General features: G+C 46.1%; 1 protein-coding gene across 1 annotated transcript in view; it reads left to right on the forward strand.

Annotated features, from left to right (window-relative positions):
• SCARA3 (scavenger receptor class A member 3) overlaps positions 1 to 3,992 on the forward strand; it is a 35,772-nt gene extending 31,780 nt beyond the window's left edge. The window contains exon 6 of the mRNA XM_003359041.4: positions 2,178 to 3,992. Within this exon, the coding sequence (XP_003359089.1) occupies positions 2,178 to 2,629 (452 nt within the window). The 3' untranslated portion in view covers positions 2,630 to 3,992. The remainder of the gene's footprint in view (positions 1 to 2,177) is intronic.

A 22,730-nucleotide genomic window follows, 5' to 3' on the forward strand; every position in this document is an offset into this window, starting at 1 on the left:
CGGGGACCCGGCCCTTCCCTGGGCAGCACTGGGGCGGGAGGTCCTGGCAGTGGGAGGGGGTCTGGGGAACAGGCCAGGAGCCTCCCGGGCAGAGGTTTGCATCCTGTCCCCACCCTTCCTGGTTGGCGACCGTAAGTCACTACTCTCCACACCGTGATTCCTCCTCTGTAAAATGAGGTGCTGGGGACCTAGGGGAGACTCCGGAGGCAAACGTCCACTGCTCCCCTCGCCATCCCCGAGAAAAGGCAGGTCACAGAGAGGTTAGGGTAAGCCAGCCGAATACGGCAGGGCCATCATGGGCACATTGACCCCGCAAGGTGGCAGCGAGGGCAGCCAAGGCGAGGAGCCCCCAGGTGAAGCCACCCCGTTGATGTGCTCACGGCTCATGTCTGGAAGCTCCGTGTGGGTTCTCAAGATGGGGTCAGCAGCAGCAGCCGTGGAGAGGGTGTGTTCAGGGAGATGATCCTTTTCCTGGCAGGCCTCCTTCCACTCATGCTGCAGCTCCCACGAGGATGGAGAGACAGTGTGACACAAGCTTCTGCGCGAACCTTCCCCTGGGCATGTGGGTGCCCAGCCTTCCCCATCCAGGAAAAAACATCCGAGAGCTTCCCCAGAAAGAGGAGCCTGAGGGGGCTAGAGGGGAGGAGGGAGAGAGGCCTTTACGCTCCATCTTTTCTCCCTCACTGTTGCCATAGAAACTCTGAGAGATCCTCAAAGCAGCTGCTGTGCCCTCAGGGGCCAGGGAGCAGAGGGTGCAGCCAAAGCCCGAGAAGAGATTGTAGGAAGAGAGAGAAGGACAGGGGAGCCTGGGCAAGTCCTGGGAGCCCTGTTCCTGGAGCAGGAGGGACAGAGGCAGGAGGAAGGGTGCTCGTGGAGCCACATGGCCCTGGAGGACTGTCAAGTGCAGCTCTCAGTGTTGTAGATGAACTAAGCGCAGATGTGCAGGGGCTTGCCCAGTGTGGCTCCACGCCCTGTGACTCCCGTCCACCTGCACAGCCTGCAGGGGCCTCTCCACCGAGAATAGCTCTGCTTTTCCCACCCTAGCTGGTCCAGGTGCCAAAGGCAGAGTGGCATGAAGACAGGCACTGTGGCTTTGCCAGTCCCCGGCCAGTCCTGCCAGGCTGGAGCAGGTGGTCCCTGCCAGGTGTTTCCCTGTGCCCTGTCGTGCCCCTGTCAGGGGCTCGTTGCAGACAGGACATGGTCACTTCCGCTGCCAGCTGGCCCCACCCCACCCCAGCAGGCCGATGACGGCATCCCCAGCCAGTGCAGCCGGCAAGCTACATGAGCTGAGCCCTCGCAGGCCCCATCACCACTGTGTGGGGAAGGTGGGCAGAAGGTGTCAGGGAACGGCTGGCAGATACTGTCCCTACCCTGTACCTGGGCTCCACGCCCAGGGCAGGGAATGTGAGCCGTGGCCTTCACTACCTGGGGCTCCATAGTCTAGAGAGGCCCACCAGATAGGTGCCACGTGTTTGCTTTCACTATACTACGACCTCTCTTTCTATATGTCAACTAAAAGCTTCAGAAAGCAGTAGCTTCAGAAAGCAGTAGCTCCAGGAGCTCAGAGAGGAGGCCGGATTGGTCCGGGTGGCCTTCCTGGAGGAGCTGCCCTTTATCTGGGTGGTTGGTTTGCCCACTCACTCACTCACCCTGGGAGGCATCTGTTTCTCATGCTTCACTTCTTGGCTTTCTCCTCATGTCACCTGACTCCACTCCTGGTCACGGGTGCCTAAAACTCATGAACAAAACCTGGGGTTGGGATGGGGGTGGGGCAGGAAGACAGGACAGCCAAGACCACCGTGAGTGGAGGCGGTGATCCTGGATGGCCTTGACCTTTTCCAGCTTTTGCAGACCCCAACTTGAGGGCAGGTGTGGAGCTGCGGCCACGCCCTGAGGTTGGAACACGGAGTGCCCACCAGGCACAGACCTCGTGCCAAACGCCTCCGTGAGTTAGCTCAGCCTGCAGCTGAGATTCCCAGCCCCCGTCCCAGGTCACCGAGTTGACTCAGAGGGGGCAGGTCAGCAACGTGACCCTAAGCCTGCAGCGGGCAGATCTGGGCTCTGAGGCTTTAACCCTGGGGCATGACGGCACCCACTGCCATGCAGCCACTTCACAGGTTGGCCTTGGGAAAGCTGCCCTCCCAGACTGACCTCTCCTCTCCCCTCTCTGACTTCAGGTGCCCCCGGCCCTCCAGGACCAAGAGGACTCAAGGGAGACGTGGGCGTGAAAGGGCCCACTGGCAGCAGAGGACCAAAAGGAGATCCGGGCAGCTTGGGTCCCCCAGGGCCCCAGGGGCCTCAGGGGCAGCCCGGGGATACCGGACCGGTGGGAGAAAGGGGGCCAGTGGGCCTGCGAGGTTTCCCAGGACTCAAAGGCTCGAAGGGCAGCTTCGGAACCGGAGGCCCCAGAGGACAGCCAGGCCCCAAAGGGGACGTGGGGCCCCCAGGGCCTGAGGGGCCCCAGGGGTCACCTGGGCCAGAGGGGCCTCAAGGAAAACCAGGCATCGCCGGGAAGACAGGGTCACCAGGCCAGCGGGGACCTGTAGGGCCTAAGGGTGAACCAGGGATCCAGGGTCCCCCTGGCCTCCCTGGTCCCCCAGGTCCACCAGGAAGCCAGAGCCACTACTGAGGAGGGGCCCAGTCCTGGACACTGCTGCACAGAATGCAGGGTGTGCACTCGGGTGGAGCAAGAGCCCCCCAAAAAGCCACACCTACAGACATTGTAGTCCTTTGACCCCCAGTGGGGTTCCCCTAGGCCTGCTCCTGCACCTCGGGGAGCCCCAGTAGCAACTGCCATAGAAAGCACCCCTCACACAGTGTGCACGCACATGCACGTGCGCACACACACACACACACACACACACACGCACGCGCGCGCGCATTGATTTCCCTGCTGGCCGGGGGCTGACTGGGTGTCCCTGCCTGGGCAGGAGGAGAGGGCAGGCAGAGCCCCCTTTCCTGTGACTGAGCCAGCCAGGGAGGTGGCTACCTCAGGGCGAAGGTCTTGACTCTGAATTGGTGCCCAAGGCCAGTCTTGCCAGCCTCTTCATACCCATCCCAGCCAGCAATTCCCTGAGGCTCCCAAGGGTTCAAAAGACCCAGGAAAACCTTGGCGGGAGATCACAGCTCAAACTCTAGGGACAAGGTGGATTTGACAACCACAAGCCCCTCCGGGTAACCAAGGGAGCAGAGTCCCGGGAGCTTCCAGGGCCTCACATAGGACTGAGCAACTCCACCCCGGGCCTCTGTTCTAGGACCCTGAGCGCTGCGCCCCCGGGAGTTCAGCCTTATTTTCCACATCTTCAGAAAATTCCTGGCTTCACCATTGCTCTCAGGAGCCTTAAGCAGAGTTTTATCCACACCAGGACATTCTCCAGGCCCTGGTACATTCTGCCAAAGGGGAGCCCATCACCCAGGAAGCTGGAAGGCTCAGTCATTGGCCGCCTGCAAAGCTGCCTCTCTTGCTCCACCAGAGGCCCTGCTCCAACCCCAGGGGGCCCCTCTGGGGTGGCTGGGGGAGGCCAATCCCTGGAGATGACAGGCAGCTGTCCCTTCCCCCACCCGGACCCAGAATGGCCCAAGGCCTCTCTGCACTGGCAGCACGACCAGGTGAGCAGGAAGGACCACAGCCAAAGAGATTCCCTTTGAGGTCCCCCCTCACCCACCTCCATCTTCCTGCACACGCTGGCAGCGAGGAGCACTGGGGACTCCCCCCCAACCACCAGCAGGGCAACTTGCAGCGAGGCTGCTCTTCCTTTGTGTTCTAACAGATAATGACCACCCCTGGGGTGGGGGCCTGCAGCTACCCCCTCCCCAACCCGACCCAGAGACCAGCCCCTTCCCCGTTCCAAAAGCCTTACCGACCCCCTTTCTTGTAATAGATGTGCAACTGGCTTGCACCCCTGCCACCCCCACCGCCATGTAGTTCTCTTGTCTACATATGCTATCATGTGACATAGTATCGCCCACTCAGTAAAGAGCTGTTTCCAGGAGGGAGGTGTCTCCTGGTCTTTTCTAAAGCCTGAAAGGGGGAGTGGGGCATGATGCCTTCAGGGGCTCTGCTTCACCTGGCCTTTGAAGGGGAACCAGTGGATGAAGGGTTCCTTGGCTTATTCAGGCCCACTGTGGAGTCGGGGTCTAAAGTCCCAGCCCCTCATTCCAGAAACACTGAGCTGTGCTGGGAGTTCCCAGTGGCCCTGCTGGGCCAGGGACCAAGGGGTGTTTGCAGGAATGACCCACTGTGAGCAAGAACCCAGGGGAAACAAGGAGAGCTTCCCAACCTCCAGCTGGGCCCTAGAGCTCCTGGGCTAAAGTGAGATTGGAAAATAAGACAGGACACCTGAGCAATACTTGCTGCTTCCCTCTCTTGTCTCTAAGATGGGGAAATAAAATAGGAAAGGAGAAGATGGGAGTTCCCATCATGGCTCAGCTGAAACGAATCTGACTAGTATCCATAAGGACACAGGTTTGATCCCTGGCCTCGCTCAGTGGGTTAAGGATCCAGCATTGCCGTGAACTGTGGTGTAGGTGGCAGATGCAGCTCGGATCCCGTGTTGCTGTGGCTGTGGCGTGGGCCAGTGGCTACAGCTCCAGTTGGACCCCTAGCCTGGGAATCTCCATATGCTGTGAGTGTGGCTCTAACAAAGATTAAAAAAAAAAAAAAAAACGAGACACAGCCAGACCTGCCCCAAAGGCCCTAGCCCTCCAGAGTCCACAGGAAACAAAGGGCGCTGGCTCTCCTGTGAACCAGGAGAGCGTGAGGGGTCTCTGCCCTCTGTGGCTTTTAAGGCTTATGTCTTGGTCCGTTCGGGCTGCGATAACAGAATACCTCAGACTGGTTGACTTCTAAACCACAGAAACAACGTAATGGTGAGCGTCATCCACCTTCATGACCTAATGATCTCCCAAGTGCCCCATCTCCTGGTCCCACCACATTGGGGGTTAGGTTTCAGCAGAGAAATCGGGGGCGGGGCGGGGGACACACAAACATTCAGACTGTGGTAGTGTGGTAACCTCATTGGTTAGTAAAACATGGTCTAGGGCAGACCCTGTGCTGTTTGGCGTTTTCATTCTTTTGGAGGGGAGTTCGGTGTGGGAAAGGAGTGTATTAGAACTTTCCAGAGAGACAGAACCAACAGGATACGTATGAATATATGTATATGTGCATATACGTATGGAGAGAGAAAGGGGGAGCGAGGCAGGCTGAGGAGCCACTGCATCTGCCTTGCGCAAGCTGTGAGCCCAAGGGAGCCAATGGCAAAGTTCCGGTCCAAAGGTCTGCAAAACCAGGAGAGCCAAGAGTGTGAGTCCCAGGCTGAGTGCAGAAGAGCAATGTCCCAGCCCAGCAGTCAAGCAGAGAGAGAGAGAGAGAGCCCCCTGCCTCTGTGTGCTGGTTCTATCAGGCCCCCAGCAGGCTGGGCGCTGTCCATCTGCTCTAGTGAGGGGCCGTTGCCTTTACTCCGTCCACCACTTCAAGTGCTCATCTCTCCCAGAAACACTTTCACAGACACTCCTGGAAATCATGTTTAACCAGACACCCGGGCATCCCATGGCCCAGTGGAGCTGGCACATGAACTGAACCCTCAGGGGGTGTCTGGTAGAGGAAGTGAGCAGAGAGGTGGAAGAATGGGGCTGGGGCTGATGGGACCCTCAGCACTTCCTTACGCCCCCTGATGGCACGGGGCCCCTGCTCCACATCGACACCTGAGATGTGCAGGGCACTCGTTTATGTTCTGCGGGGTTACAGGGTGAAGGAGCCTTGTCCTGTGGGATTCACTTCTCATAGGGGAGAGGCAGTAGTAAAAGATGACTCAGTGAGGGGTGCCAGGGGCTGGAGAGGAAGGGATCCCTGGGGCAAGCCTGGCCGATGAAGTCACCCAGGTGGCGGCACAGGGGTGGTGGCCTAAAGGAGGCAGCAAGGACCATTCAGTGGTGTCCTTTCACAGTCTGGGGCCCCAGGAAACTCTCACTACTCATTGTCCAGGATGGGTTGGAGGGCAGGCCTGCAGGAGTACCGCTGGGATGGGTTAAGGATCCAGTGTTGCCACAAGCTGGAGTGTAGGCACTGACGCAGCTTGGATCTGGCTTTGCTGGGGCTGTGGTGTAGACCTGTAGCTGCAGCTCCAATTTGACCCCTAGCCCAGGAACTTCCATATGCCATGGGTGCAGCCCTGGGAAAGAAAGAAAGAAAGAAAGAAAGAAAGAAAGAAAGAAAGAAAGAAAGAAAGAAAGAAAGAAAGAAAGAAAGAAAGAAAGGAAGGAAGGAAGGAAGGAAGGAAGGAAGGAAGGAAGGAAGGAAGGAAGGAAGGAAGGAAGGAAGGAAGGAAGGAAAGAAAGAAAGAAAGAAAGAAAGAAAGAAAGAAAGAAAGAAAGAAAGAAAGAAAGAAAGAAAGAAAGAGCAAAGACCTGTAGCTGCAGCTCCAATTTGACCCCTAGCCCAGGAACTTCCATATGCCATGGGTGCAGCCCTGGGAAAGAAAGAAAGAAAGAAAGAAAGAAAGAAAGAAAGAAAGAAAGAAAGAAAGAAAGAAAGAAAGAAAGAAAGAAAGAAAGAAAGAAAGAGCGAGCAAAGGACCCAGTCCTACAATTTCTAGTTTCCAGCCCTAGGAGGGCAGTCTACCCTATTGGTCGGGATTCTACCCTGATCCAGTGGGCTGTGACCACAGAGGGAAAAGTGGACGGAAAGGGATAATGTAGTAAAAAAAGAAAATTAGAGGCACAAGAGCAAGAATGACTATGAACAAAGCTGGCCCCAAATTCTATGTTTGGTAGCATAGGAATAGAGGGATAACCTCAACAAATAATGATAGCAAACACCAGTGGAAGAGTTACTAGACAACAGAATACCATTCTAAGCACTTACATATATTAATTCATTTAATCTTCACTAAAATTTGTATTGTAACTGTAATACCTAGATATCTATAATCTCTATGTCTGCTATATCTATATATATTGTATTATTTCTACTTTAGAGATTGGGAAACTGAAGTTTGGAGCAATTAATTAACTTCCCAAAGTCACATAGATATGTTTTTTCTTTTTTTCTTTGTTTACCGTCCCGAGGCACATGGAGTTCATGGGCCAGGGATCAGATCTGAGCTGCAGTTGTGACCTACACTGCAGCTCGTGGCAATGCCGGATCATTAACCCACTAAGCGAGGCCAGGGATCGAACCTTCGTCCTCGTGGACACTATGTCGGGTTTTTAACTGGCTGAGCTACAACAGGAACTCCGCATAGATAACCATTTTTTTTAAATTTTAATTTTAATTTAATTTCGTTTTGGCTGTGCCCTCGGCAGGCAGAAGTTCCCAGGCCGGGGGTCAAACCTGAGCCACAGCAGTAAAAACTCAACCTGTTGAGCCACCAGGAAATTTCCTGAATTTTTAGATGTATCTCCACTGAAAGTCAGTCTTGAGTGATTTAACATCTCCATGCTTCTGTTTCCTCCCCTGTAAAATACGGATTATAATTGTACATACACACCCCCACCGAGGTGGCTGAGGGGATTAAGTAAGATGATGCTTTTGGCTAATTTCCCAGTGTATTAATCAGCTCCGGCTGCCATAACAAAACCCTGCAGATTGGGTATCTCAAACAACAGACACTTATGTTCTCAGCGTTCTGGAGGCTGGGAGTCCAGGATCAAGGCGCCAGCTCTTCCTGGCTCACAGATGGCTGCCTCCTTGCCATGCCCTCATGTGGTGGCAGAGAGAGAGATGTAGAGGAAGGGGAGAGAGAGAGAGATAGAGACCGAGAGGGAGGGCTCTCTTCCTCTTCTTGGAAGGCCACTGTCCTACCAGATGAGGGCCCCACCCTTATGACCTCAATTAACCTTCCTTACCCCTTAAGACCATTATTTCTAGAAACAGTTACATTGAGGGTTAGGGCCTCAACATATGGATTTGCAGGGACACAATTCAGTGCCTAGTGCCCAGCAATGGTTACCAGCCATAAATACTAAGCATCATCATGATGGTATTTATCCTACAAACCCTGGCTTCTTGAATCACAGTGTCACACTTTCCTCTGCAGAACCTGAGTGCCTGCCCACTCCCATCCACATTCCCTGTGTGGTTAGAGCCAGGAATGAGCTTGTGACTCACTGGATCAACCTCTTTACTATTTTTTTCCACATTTTTTTTTTTTTTTTTTTTTGTCTTTGGTCATTTAAGGGCACACCCGCAGCACATGGAGGTTCCCAGGCGAAGGGTCCAATCAGAGCTGTAGATGCCGGCCTGCACCACAGCCACAGCAACGCCAGATCCAAGCCGCATCTGCGACCTACACGACAGTTCACGGCAACGCTGGATCCTTAACCCACTGAGCGAGGCCAGGAATCGAACCAGCAACCTCATGGTTCCTAGTCGGATTTGTTTCCACTGCGACACAATGGGAACTCCTTTCTCCACATTTTGAAAATGATTTTTATTTTTTCCATTAGCTGGTTTACAGTGTTCTGTCAATTTTCTACTGTACAGCAAAGTGACCCAGTGACATATATACATTTTTTCTCTCATTATGCTCCATCATAAGTGACTAGATATAGTTCCCAGTGCTATACAGCACGATCTCATTACTTATCCACTCCAATTTTTTCTATATGTTTTTATTAAAATGTAGTTGACTTACAATGTTGTGCCAGCTTCTGCTGTACAGCAAAGTACATATATATATACATAAATATATATAAATATACACATACAGTCTTTTTTCCCATGTTATCTTCCATCATGTTCTATGCCAAGAAATTGGATATAGTTCCCTGTGCCTCACAGTAAGACCTCATTGCTTACCCATTCTGATTGTAAGAGTTTGCATCTACCAACCCCAAACTCCCCATCCATCCTACTCCCTCCCCGCTCCCCCTTGGCAACTACAAGTCTGTTCTCTATGTCTGTGAATCTGTATCATAGATAGGTTCATTTGTGCCCTATTTTATATTCCACATATAAGTGATATCATTTCATATTTGTCTTTCTCTTTATGAGAACCTCAAGTTGCATCCATGTTGCTGCAAATGGCATTATTTCATTCCTTTTTACGGCTGAGTAGTATTCTGTTGTGTATATGTACCATATCTTCTTAATCCACTCATCTCTCAGTGGGCATTTAGGCTGTTTCTGTATCTTGCGAATAGTGCTGCTATGAACATAGGGGTGCATGTATCTTTTTGAATTGTAGTTTTGTCTGGACTTATGCCCAGGAGTGGGATTGCTGGGTCATATGGTAATTCTGTCTTTAGTTTTCTGAGGAAGCTCCATACTGTTTTCCATAGTGGTTGTACTAATTTACATTCCCACCAACACGAAGGAGGGCTCCCTTTACTCTTTACTTTTCAAGTGAGGAACCAGGACGTCCCACTGTGGCTCAGTGGCAACGAAGCTGACTAGTATCCATAAGGACACAGGTTTGATCCCTGGTCTCACTCAGGAGCGGCCCTAAAAAGACAAAAAAATAAAAAATAAAGAGAGAAAGCAAAGGCTGAGAGGGGTTGAGAGGTTTGTTGCCTGACTGGAAGCAGTGTCTCCATTCCTGGGGAACGCAATTTCTCACATCTCTGGTTTTATAACAACTGCAGTTTGCTGTTGGTTAGAACAACTGAGCAGCAATGACTACATGTTCCCCACAAAGTGCCCCCAATCCATCTCTGTGTCTCATATCCTCAAACAGCCCCTGGTACTAAAATGGCCCTTTAGGTCATCTGGACCGCTGTAGGTATTGCCGAAAATCCCAAGAGCTGACCACAGGGGTTGGTGGGATAGGCAGTCAGAAGCTGTCGTGGCTCAGTGGAAACGAATCTGACTAGCATCCATGAATATACAGGTTTGATGCCTGGCCTCGCTCAGTGGGTTAAGGATCCAGCATTGCTGTGAACTGTAGTATAGGTTGCAGATGCAGCTTGGATCTGATGTTGCTGTGGCTGTGGTGTAGGACAGTGGCTACAGCTCCAATTCAACCCCTAGCCTGGGAAATTCCATATGCTGCGGGGGTGACCCTAAAAAGCAAAAAAAAAAAAAAAAAAAAAAAAAAAGTTGTTCTCCGATTAAACTTTGCAGAATGGATCCAACCTGCATCCAGTGGGGAGATTGGGTTGACTTTACAATAGAGTCCCTCCCTGGACATGGGGTGGGGCTGGGCCATGCTGGTTTCCTATTGGGTCCTCCATTTATGGGGGCACCATCGGCCCAGGACCGCCCTTCTGAAACCTTCAGTTTCTTCATCAGAAAAAAAAGGCCCAGTCATGACTATCTGGGAGTCATTGGATGTGACCAATTCCTCTGTCCTACAATTTTTTTGCTGCACCCCTTAACCCCCTGAGCCACCAGGGAACTCCTGTCCTACAATTGTCACCAAGTACTCTTCCTCCTGTCCTGCTTAGTTGCTTTCTGTGAACTTGTCGGGGCCATGGCAGTAAAGTCTGAATCCAGACTGAGAGGTGATGGTGGCAGTGGTGGGATGCAGTCACTGGATTAGAATCATGGCCCTTGCCACTGGGTGGTTTTAATCTCCACCAGATGTGAAAAGCCTTGAGGAGCCCTGGGCCTTCTCCCAAGCAGAGCAAGGGGCTTCCTGGAGGCCACAGGCTGGGGACATGTCCTTGAGCACCTCTAAAGACCCCTAACCTGCCCAACCTTCCTGCCTGGCAACTCCAGCGTCCTCCAGCTGGGGTAGAACAGGGGCTGGGCAGAACCGCCAGGCCTTCCTCCTGCTCCGTGTCCAGGGCTGAGCTGGAAACATCTGCTGTGCCAGCCCTGGACACACCTGTTAAAACAGAGCCACAGGAGAGGAGAGCAAAGAGCTGACAAACATGATCTGACCACCCCATTCTTTCCAACAGGGCAGGCTGGGCTGGCAAGGAGCTGCCTGGACACAGAGGCAGGCAGCATGCTGAGCAGCCTCCCTGGGGATTTGTTTTCCTGGACTTCACCTGTCCAGTCCTTTTGTTTTCTTTTGAAAGCTTCAAAGTGAAGGGTCTGTGTTTGATGTGGTGGAGGAGGTGCAAAGGCTGGTGCAGTGCCCTCAGCAGGGACGGCCACCTGGTGGCCCAGAAAAAGGCAGACCTAGGGCCTCCACCCTAACCCACTGCTTCCAGATCACAGAGATTGAGTGGGACAGGAGGGAGGGGGAGAAGTCCCCAGAGAATTCAGGTGCCCTGTATAAAATTGGGAAAACACAAATGTAAGATGTAAAAAAGAGAAATATATTTTTTTCAATTTATGTATAGTATCTCATTTAATCCTCATAGATGAAATGTACTTACATTTTATAGGTCAGAAAACAGGGCTTAAAAAAGCAAAGTAGTTTGCTCAAGGCCATGGAAGGGTTATGTGGATTCAAACCCAGGACTAAGGGAAGCCAGCTATACAGAGGTACTTTTTACGGAAGGGTGGGACTGGGAATTCCATGGGGCTTGAGAAAGCCAAGGTCCACAGAAACACACTTGCTCCAAGTCCCAGAGCAAGGGAGTGACAAAGCTTAGGGCTGCCAGGCTTCCCCCATCCTGACTGTCTCATCACTAGATATGATGAGGGGCTAGAGAGAACAGTGCTGGACCTGGAGACAGGAGTATGCTTCCTGCTGTGAAGGCTGGAGTCTTCCAGAAGGAAGCCAGATGCCAACCCTTCACCAGGCCGCTCACCTCCCAGGGCCATTTTCCCTAAACCCAAGGTCTCCAAAACAGGTGCCCAGCTAAACCCTTCATAGGGAGGAACGAACTTTCAAATATTAAAATATCTTCTTATTGTGTTTTATTCATTCAAGGTCACACTTTATTTTCACCTGATCAGATCTGACATGAAGTTAGCCAAAACGGTTTGGAATGACCAAGAATACGACTTGAAAAATGAATTTTTATATTTATTATCCTTAATGATCAAATCAATGTGACCCAAAGTGCAATTTTACTTTGAGACATTAGCCAATAAGAGCAACAGAGGAAATAATTAATACATTAAAAACTTATCTATATTAGGAGATCAAAGAAATGATTCCAATATTTTTTTATTAATGGGAGGGTCAAAATATTTGAATACCACTGCCCTAAGCCAACTCCATTGCTCCTGACTGTCCCTTGCAGTAAAGCAGAGTTTTCCATATGAAAGGAAGAAAGAATCTCCACATGGAGTTCCCGCTATGGCTCAGCAGGTTAGAAACCTGTCTAGTATCTATAAGGATACAGGTTCCATCCCTGGCCTCATTCAGTGGGTTAAGGATCTGGTATTGCTACAAGCTGTGGTGTAGGTCACAGATGTGGCTCAGATCTGATATTGCTGTGGCTGTGGCATAGTCCAGCAGCTGTAGCTCCAATTCAACCCCTGGCCTGGGAACTTCCATGTGCTGCAGGTGCAGCCAAAAAAAGTAGGAAAAAAAAAAAAAAAAAAAAAAGAATCTCCACATGATGATTTTACCCAGATTTGTAATCCGATAGTCGTGTCTTTTTCTGAATTACACAAACCTCTAAATGCCCACAACAAGCCTAACCCCATGAGGACACGGGTTCAATTCTGGCCTTGCTCAGTGGGTTAAGGATCCGGCATTGCCGTGAGCTGTGGTGTAAGTCACAGACTCTCCTCGGATGAGGTGTTGCTGTGGCTGTGGTGTAGGCCAATGGCTACAGCTCAGTTTTGACCCCTAGCCTGGGGACCTCCATATGCCTCAGGTGTGGCCCTAAAAAGACCAAAAAACAAACAAAGAGTCATTGGGGGCATCCCACTGAATTTTTTCATGCATTCAACAGACAGTTACTGCAGCTAGCTGCCACAGGCTGTACTCAGTACATGGGCGATGAGCTGCAGATCCACTTAAGCTTCCTGCCCAGAACACTTTCCAAACCACCTCACAGAGAAGTGGGGCCCAGGCAGAGAGCAGTAGTCCCACAGGGTGGAAGGCATAGACGTCAGAGTTCAGGGCTGCCAAGGCAGCTGGAATTGGGCACCAGACAGGGTACAGGGCAGAAGAAAGCTGTATAGCAGAAGAGCTCCAGAAATCAGGAACGTTCCCTTGAGTGCTTGGCTGGAAATACAGGCAAGAACCTATGAGGGCAAGTGAGCTGACTCTGAGCTAATTCTAGGCCAACAATAACAAAGCCTAAAAACAGCATCTGTCTCTCAGTATTTGAAAGAATAAGTAAACAGAAAAGCAGTAAGGATATAGACATTTGAACAATACTGTCAACCGATTTGACCTAATGATGTGACAATACTGTACCCAACAACAGGTGAATTTCACCCTGAACCGGTGCTGGAAGCACAACATAGCAACATTGGTTGGATGCAGATTGAGCAGTGTTTAGAAGGAAATTGAGAGCTTTAAATGGCTATATTTAAAAAAAAAAAAAAAAAAAGGAGTTCCCTCAAGCATCAGCAGATTAAGGAGCTGGCACTGTCTCTCCTATGGCTCTGGATATAGCTGTGTCATGGGTTCGATCCATGGCCTGGGAAATTCTGTGAGTACGGCCAAAAAAAAAAAATAAAATAAAAAATAAAAAAGAAGAAACTTTTTAAATCATTGATTTATGTTTCTAGCTTAAGAGGCTAGGAAAAGAAAAGAAATACAAACACAGAACAAGTTGAAGGAAGAAAACAGTAAAGATTAAAGCCAAGATCAGTAAAATAGGAAACAAACAATAAGGAAAATCAACAGGGCTAAAAGTTAGTTCTTTGAAATTGTAAATAAAATACATAAACTCCTGGCAAAATCGATGAAGAGATACAAGGGGAGAAGACATACATTAACAATATTAAGGGAGTTCCCATCATGGCTCAGTGGTTAACGAATCCCACTAGGAACCATAAGGTTGCGGTTTGATCCCTGGCCTTGCTCAGTGGGTTAAGGATCCGTTGTTGCTGTGAGCTGTGGTGTAGATCAAAGATGCAGCTTGGATCCCGAGTTGCTTTGGCTCTGGTGTAGGCCAGTGGCTGCAGCTCCAATTAGACCCCTAGCCTGGGAACCTCCATGTGCCATGGGAACGGCCATAGAAAAGGCAAAAAGGCAAAAAAGACAAAAAAAAAAAAAATATTAGGAATGAAAGAGGGGCTATAATTATGGATCCTACAGACAGTGAAGGATAATGAAGGAATATTGTGAACAAAGTTATACCAACCAAATTCAACAATCTAGATGAAATGGAAGAATTCTTTGAAAGACAAAAGTTGTAGAACAAATACAAAATAATTGAAAAACTCTATAGCACTATATACATTTTAAAAATTTAATTCATAATTTAAATTTTCCCTAAAGAAAACTCTAGGCTCAAATGGTTTCTTCTGTGATTTACTTCAAACATTTAAGGAATAAATATCAATCTTACACAAACTCTTTCCAAAGAGGAGGAGGAAACAAGTAAACTACAAAGAGGTGAAATCGCAGACCAAGAACCCTCATGAATTTAAATGCAAAAATTCTTAACAAATTGAATGGGCACTATTGGCAAATCATATCTAGCCATACATAAAGAAGATAATGTATCATGACTAAATGGGGGTTATCACAGTAATGTTAAGTAAGTTTAACATTTTGGAAACCAATTAATACAGTTCATATTCACAGAATAAAGGAGGAAAAACCATTCAATTATCTCAATAGATGCAAGAAAAATTGTTGAAATCCGACAGCAGTTTAAAATGAAAATTTCTAGAGTTCCTGTTGTGGTGCAATGGAAATGAATCCGACTAGTACCCATAAGGTTTCGGGTTCGATACCTGGCCTCACTCAGTCGGTTAAGGATCCTCCGTTGCTGTGGCTGTGATGTAGGCCAGCAGCTATAGCTCTGATTGGACTTCTAGCCTGGGAACCTCCATATGCCACGGGTGTGGCCCCAAAAAGCCAAAAAAAATTTTTTTAAATAAATAAATAAATAAAAATAATAATAAAAAACTTCTGGCAGACTAGGAATTGAAGGAAACTTCAAACTTTGATAAAGTTGTCTTATGAAAATCCTTCAACTAACAACATGCTTAAAGGTGAGAGACCAAATTCTCTCTCTAAAATCAGGAATAAGACTGGGTGGTGACTCTCACCACTTGTATTCAACATTTTACTGGCAGTCACTGGCAGTGAAATAAGACAATAAATGGCAATACAAAGATTAGAAAAGAAGTGTATATGTAGAGATGCTTAAGGAATTTACAAAAAAAAAAAAAAAACTTTACTTTTACCAAAAAAAAAAAACAACCCAAAAAACTTATCAGAATTCCCATTGTGGTACAGGGAAAACGAATCTGACTAGTATCCACAAGGATGTGGGTATGTGGGTTCGATCCCTGGCCTCGCTCAGTAGGTTAAGGATCTATTGTTGCTGTGAGCTGTGGTGTAGGTCACAGATGCAGCTCAGGTCCTGAGCCAACAGCTGCAGCTCCAATTCGACCCCTAGCCTGGGAACTTCCATATGCCTCAGGTGAAGCCCTAACCACCACCACCACCACCACCACCCCCCACAAAACACAAAAAAACTTATCAAGGCCACAAGATACAAGAATGATATACAAATAATCAGTTGTATCTCTACATACTAGCTACAAAAAAAATGAAAAATGAAGTTCAAGAAATACCTCTTACAAGACCATCAAATAACAGAGACTACCTGGGAATAAATTTAACAAAGTTTGTGTGAAATCTCTACTTATAAGATTATAAACTATTGCCCAGAGAACTTGAAAAACCAGAATGAATGGAGAGTTATCAATGTTCATGGACTGGAAGATTCAATACCACACATTCTCCCCAAATTGATAAACAGTCAATGAAGTCTCAAAGTTCCTGCATGTTTTTTTTTTGTAAAAACAGAGAAGCTGATGCTAAAATGGACATGGACATGTAAATGACACTGAATAGCAAAAAAAAAAAAAAAAAAAAAAAAAAAAAAAAAAAAAAAAAAAAAGGAAAAAAATTATCGGAAAAAAGAATTAATTTGGAGGACTTAACAGTGCCTGATTTCAGTAGTTACTGTGAAGATATAGTAATTAAGACAGTATCCTATGGCACAAAGATAGACAGACAGATGGAATGAAGCAGAGTCAGAAAAAAACTCAATATTAGCTAGTCAACTGATTTTGTTTTTACAAAGGCATCCAAAGAAATCAATGATAAAAGGAAAGACTCTTCGAAAATAGTGTGGGAACAGTTCAATATCCACATGGGAAAGAGTGTATATCTTGACCTCTATCTCATGCTATACACACAAATTAATTCAAGATGGAACAAGACCTAAATATAAAAACTAAAATTATAGAGCTTCTAGAATAAAACAGGAAAATATCTTCATGATCTTGGAGGGGCAAAGATTTCTCAGCTGAAAAAAGAATAGCATTAACCTCCTTCTGTATAGCACAGGGAACTCTGTCCAGTCACTTGTGATGGAACATGATGGAGGATAATGTGAGGAAAAGTATACATATATACACATAACTGGGTCACTTTGCTGTACAGTAGAAATTGACAGAATACTGTAAATCATCTGTAATGGAAAAAATAAAAATCATTTAAAAAATCGCATTAGCCATAAAAGAAAAGATTAATAAAAGTAGATTTCATAAAATTAAAATTGGCATATTAAGAGAACCAATTAAGTAAATGATAAGGCATGTTACACATCGGGAGAAAATATTTGACAAGTCATTTGTAAAGAGAATATATAAATATCTCTTGCAACTCAGTAATAAGAAGATAACCCATAAAAATAGGTGAAATGCTTGAACAGATGTTTCACAAAGACATTAAATTAGTGCGTGAAAAGCTGATCAACATCATTCGTAATTAGGAAAAGACAAAAACCACCATGAGATACCACTACACGCCTATTAGGCTAGCTAAAATATAAAAAGATGAATCATGCCAAGTGTTAGGATATGAAGCAGTTGAAACTCTCTTACACTGCTGGTGAAAATGTGAAATGATTCCACCTCTTTGGAAAGCAGTTTGGTGATTTCTTAAAAAGTTAAACATACACCTATCATATGGTTCAGCCCTTCCACTCCTAGGAATTTATCCAAGAGAAATAAAAATATATATCAAACATATTTGTATAAAAATATTCATGGAAGGTTTATTCATAATAGCCAAAGAATAAAAACAAACCAGATGTCTAACATCAGGAGACTGGGTAAACAAGCTATGGTACAGCCACAATGGAACACCATTCAGCAATTAAAAAAAAAAGGAAAATATTGATGTTGGACACAAAATATAGAGGACTCTTACAGGAATTATGCTGAATTAAAGAAGCCATACCCCCCCCCAAAAAAAGAGTATCTAGTATATGGCCCCATTTATATGAAATTCTATAACAGGAAAAACAAATCAAAAATAGTAGAAGTAAGTTTAGTGGTTACCTGGGACAGAAGTGGGGTGTAACTGGCTGTAAAGGAACATGATGGAATTTTCTGAGGCGAAGGAAATGTTCTATAACTTGATTAGGGCTGATAGTTATACAGTTGTAAACATTTGTTAAGACTCACCAAATTATACACTTAACAATGGGTCCATTTTATTGTATGTAAATCACACATCAAAGCTGGTTTTAAAAAAAACTAGAATGCCACATCTTACTCACTAAAATAATTAAAATAGGAGTTCCCGTCGTGGCGCAGTGGTTAACGAATCCGACTAGGAACCATGAGGTTGCGGGTTCGGTCCCTGCCCTTGCTCAGTGGGTTAAGGATCCAGCGTTGCCGTGAGCTGTGGTGTAGGTTGCAGACGCGGCTCGGATCCCGCGTTGCTGTGGCTCTGGCATAGGCCGGTGGAACCCCTAGCCTGGGAACCTCCATATGCCGCGGGAGCGGCCCAAGAAATAGCAACAACAACAACAACAAAAGACAAACAAAACAAAACAAAACAAAATAATTAAAATAAAAAAGACTTAAAATGTCCAATGTTAGGATGTTCCTGCTGGGAACAGGAAAACTGTAGAATCTCTTTGGGATACTGTTTGGCAGTTTCTTATGAAGGTAAACATGCACTTATCCTGTGACTCAGCACCTCCACCCCTAGGTATTTACTCAAGAGAAATAAAAACATGTTCCACAAAAAGGCTTACACAAAAACATTTATAGCAGCTTTCATCATAATTGCCAAAAACTGGAAACAGCCCAAATATCCATCAGCAGGGGAATGGAGAAATAAATTGTGGTATTTTCGTGCAATGGAATATTAACTACTCAAAAAAAAAAAAAAAAAAAAAAGAGAGAGAGAGAGGGAGAAGGAGTGGGATGCAGGTGAAGAAAAGGAGGAAAAGAGAGGGGAAAAAAATACAAGCAACATCTATAGAAAACACTCGAAAACACGTTTTTTGAAAAAAAAAAGCTAGATACAAACAAATACATATAGTGTGATTTCATTTATAGCAAATTTTAGAAGAGACAGACCTACTCTCTGATACTAAAGACCAGAAGAGGTGCCGCCTCAGGCTGTGCAGAGGGAGAGCAAGGATTGATGGAAAGAGCTTAAAGCAACTTTCCGCTGCCGAGGCAATGGTCTGTATGTGGATACAGGTGTGATTTATACAGATGGATGCACTGGGCAAACCTCAGCTAACCGTACACATAATTTGTGCATTTCACTGAATGAAAATTAATACTCAATTTTATTTATTTATTTATTTTTTTCTTTTTTTTTTTGTCTTTTTGTTGTTGTTGTTGTTGCTATTTCTTGGGCCGCTCCCGCGGCATATGGAGGTTCCCAGGCTAGGGGTCGAATCGGAGCTGGAGCCACCGGCCTACACCAGAGGCACAGCAACGTGGGATCCGAGCCGCGTCTGCAACCTACACCACAGCTCACGGCAAGGCCGGATCGTTAACCCACTGAGCAAGGGCAGGGACCGAACCCGCAACCTCATGGTTCCTAGTCGGATTCGTTAACCACTGCGCCACGACGGAAACTCCTCAATTTTTTTTTAAATCATGAAAAAAATGGAAATTTCGAGATTCCATTGTGGTTCAGCAGTAGCAAACCCAGCTAGTGGAATTAAGGGCACTGCTTAGTTCAATCCCTGGCACTGCTCAGTGAATTAAGGATTTAGTGTTGTTGTGAGCTGCAGTATAGGTCGAAGAATCGGCTCAGATGCCACGTTGCTGTGGCTGTGGTGTAGACCTGCAGCTGTAGCTCTGATTCGACCCCTAACCTGGGATCTTCCATATACCCTGCTTGTGGCCCTAAAAAGAAAAAAAGAAAAAAATAGAAATTCACCACTAAAACCTCATGAGTCAAAAAAAGAAATTATAATAAAAATTAGGTCGAAATAGATATAGAAAATATCTTTAAACTTTTATAATGAAAAGACTAAGCCTCGGAAGGTGAGGAATATAACAGGCATATTTGGAGAGAAAATTGATAGCCTTAAACACTTATATTAGAGAAAAAGAAAGGCTAAAATTAACAAGTTAAATGTCTAACTTAAAAAGTTTGAAGCGCACAGGAATACGTATAAAGAAAGTAGAAAGAAGGAATAGGGAGTTCCCTCTGTGGCTCAGCAGGTTAAGGATCCAGTGTTGCTGCAGCGTGGTATAGGTCACAACTGTGGCTCAGATTCAATCCCTGGATTGGGAACTTCCACATGCCATGAATGTGGCCAAAAAGAAAAATTTTTTTAAAATTTTTAAGTAGCAATTAATGAAATGGGAAAAAGGAAGTTTTAGAGAGGATCAAAAAAGCTGGAAGTGGCTTTCTCTCTCTCTCTCTCCTTTCTTTTTTTTTTTTTTTTTTTTTTTTAGGGCTGCACCTGCACATATGGAGGTTCCCAGGTTAGGGGTCGAATCGGAGCTGTAGCCACTGGCCTATGCCACAGCCACAGCCACAACCACACCAGATCTGAGCCTCCTCTGCAACCTACACCACAGCTCATGGCAATGCTGGATCCTTAACCCACTGAGGGATCAAACTTGTGTCATCATGGATACTAGTCAGATTCCTTTCCCCTGAACCACAATGATAACTCCAGAAGTTGGTTCTTTTAAAAAACGAATAAAATTGATAAACCATAGACAGTACTGATCAAGAAAAATGAAAAAAGGCATTAATATAGAATATTAGGAATGAAAAAAGGTGACATTAGGAGGAAGTACTCTGAACATTTGATGCCAATACATTTGAAAATTTAAGTGGAAGAAACAAATTTACAGGAAAGTGCAATACACCAAAACTGACTCAAGAAGTTGGAAACCTGAATATTCAGAAACCATTGAAAAAATTTAATCAGTGGTTAAAAATAGCCCCAAAAAGAAATACCAGGCCCACGACGAAAGATTTACGGCAAATTCTACCAAAACATTCAAAGAACACAAAATCCCAGTCCAACGCAAATTCTCCCAGAAACAAGAAAAAGATTGAGCATTCCCCAACTTCTAGGAGGGGAAAAAATCTTATCAAAACCAGAAAAGAAAATAGACAAATAGATGCAAAAAAAGCATCTAGTCAGTTCAGCATCCATTTGTGATTTTTAAGAAATCTTATCAAACTAGGAATAAAAGGGAACTTTTAAAACTATAGTATCTATGGAAAAAAAAAAGAGTCCCCAGCAAACATCTTTTATAAAGGTGAAAAATTCAAATTCTCCCTTAAAGACAATCAAATATTACATACCTCCTGACATGCAGCAACAGAAAGTACACAGCACCACTTGCCAAAAAAACAAAGAAAACTGACCCAAATTGTAATCAAGTCTCTAAATCTATCTTGCAGTTTACCCAGCTCCAAAAAGAGAAACATGTAAATATTATCTTCATGATCTTGAAATGTCCACCCAGCCAAGCCCAGAATGATTTGGTTTCTTCAACAAATAAACAATATGGGGGAGTTCCCATTGTGGCACAACGAATCTGACTAGGAACAATGAGGTTGCGGGTTCAATCCCTGGCCTCACCTCAGTGGGTTAAGGATCTGCCTTGCCGTGAGCTGTGGTGTAGGTCACAGATAATCTCAGATCTGACGTTGCTGTGGCTCTGGCGTAGGCCGGCAGCTGTAGCTCTGATTAGACCCCTAGCCTGGGAATCTCTATATGCCGTGAGTGTGGCCCTAAAAAGCAAAAAGATAAAAATAAATAAATAAACAACATGAGAAAACTAAAGCACAGAGTGAATGTTTTAGATAAAAGAGACTTAAAATTAACCTTCAAGTCAAACTACACTGAAGAGAGAAACTCAAGTGACCTATCGACCAAATGCAAAGTGTGGGTTTTGGATTTTAATTCAAACTAACCAACTTATCAAGTCAGTTTTGAGACAATCATAGAAATTTGAACACAGATTTATGATTAGACCATTTAAGAAAATATTACCTGTGATAATACATTGTGATTATGGTTGAAAGCCTCTATATCTTAGATACATACCTGAAATATTTAGGAGTGAAATGATTTAAAGTCTGGGATTTGCTTTAAAATACTCCATGAGATATGACAAATCAAACACGATGGGCGAAACATTGGTACTTGTAGAACTGGGTGATGGGGGTTATTATCCAGTCACTTTACCTTTGTGTATGTTGGAAATTTTTTATAATAAAAATTAGGGAGTTCCCTTTGTGGCTCAGCGAGTGAAGAAACCGACATTGTGCTCTTGAGGATGAGCTTTCGATCCCTGGCTTCACTCAGTACGTTAAGGATCCAAAGTTGCCACAAGCTGTGGTGTAGGTTGCAGATGCAGCTCAGATCCGATGTTGATGCCTAGCCCAGAAGCTTTCATATGCAACAGTTTTGGACATAAAAAGCAAACAAACGAAAACCCTTACAAAACATAATAATAGTAACAAATATCATTTTTGTTATTTGGCTGCATTCACAGCATATGGAAGTTGCCAGGCCAGAGATCTAATCTCTACCACTGGAGTAACCAGAGCCACTACAGTGACAATGCCAGATCCTTAACCTGCTGAGCCACCAGGGAACTCCAAATATTATTTTAAAAGGAAAACAGGAGTTCCTGTTGTGGCTCAGTGTGTTAAGAATCTGACTAGTATCCATGAGGATGCAGGTTCCATCCCTGGCCTCACTCAGTGGGTTAAGACTCCAGTGTTGCCGTGAGCTGTGGTGTAGGTCCCAGATGTGGCTGAGAGATAGCGTTGCAGGACCCTTAGCCTGGGAACTTCCATATGCCATGGAATATAAAAGCAATAATAAAAGCAATAATAATAATAATTTAAAGAGAAAAGAAAACAAAGAGGCCGAGGCCCATTCTCTCCTCCTTTGCCACCATGGGCCCTCCCAGAAGGCTGAGGCTGCTGGATAAACCATCTCTAGCCCACCTCCATGGCTGATGCTCCTACTGTTTGTTTCTTCCAGAATTCCCTTCTGCTTGTCTCTGCAGGCTTAATCAAATCCTGCAAGCTCAGCAGCCCTGCTACCTATAGCACACAGCACCCACTGCCTATTCTTCAGGTAACAACAACATTCCTACTTTCCTTTGGATAAACACCTTTAATCACGTCATGCGGTTCCAACTTGGTTGACCGCACCACCCACCTTCCCGCCAGTGTGGACCAGTGACTCAGATGCGACCAGTGAGAACACCACTCCTCTGGCCACACCCTCGGCAGGAATGGTCATGTCACCCAGGTGAGACCAATTTGCCAAAGACCCTCAGCACCCAGATTTTGGCTGGAAATGTGAGAAAAGAGACACTTTCTCTTGAAGAGGTAGCAAGTTTGGGAGGCAGAAAAGCCTGGCATGGCTGTGGCCACTTGCTTAAAAATGAGAGAAGACCCTGCCTAGGAAAGAAGCCCCACTAAGCGGGCAGAGCC

Source organism: Sus scrofa, chromosome 14, assembly GCF_000003025.6.
Source record: "Sus scrofa isolate TJ Tabasco breed Duroc chromosome 14, Sscrofa11.1, whole genome shotgun sequence".
NCBI lineage: Eukaryota > Metazoa > Chordata > Mammalia > Artiodactyla > Suidae > Sus > Sus scrofa.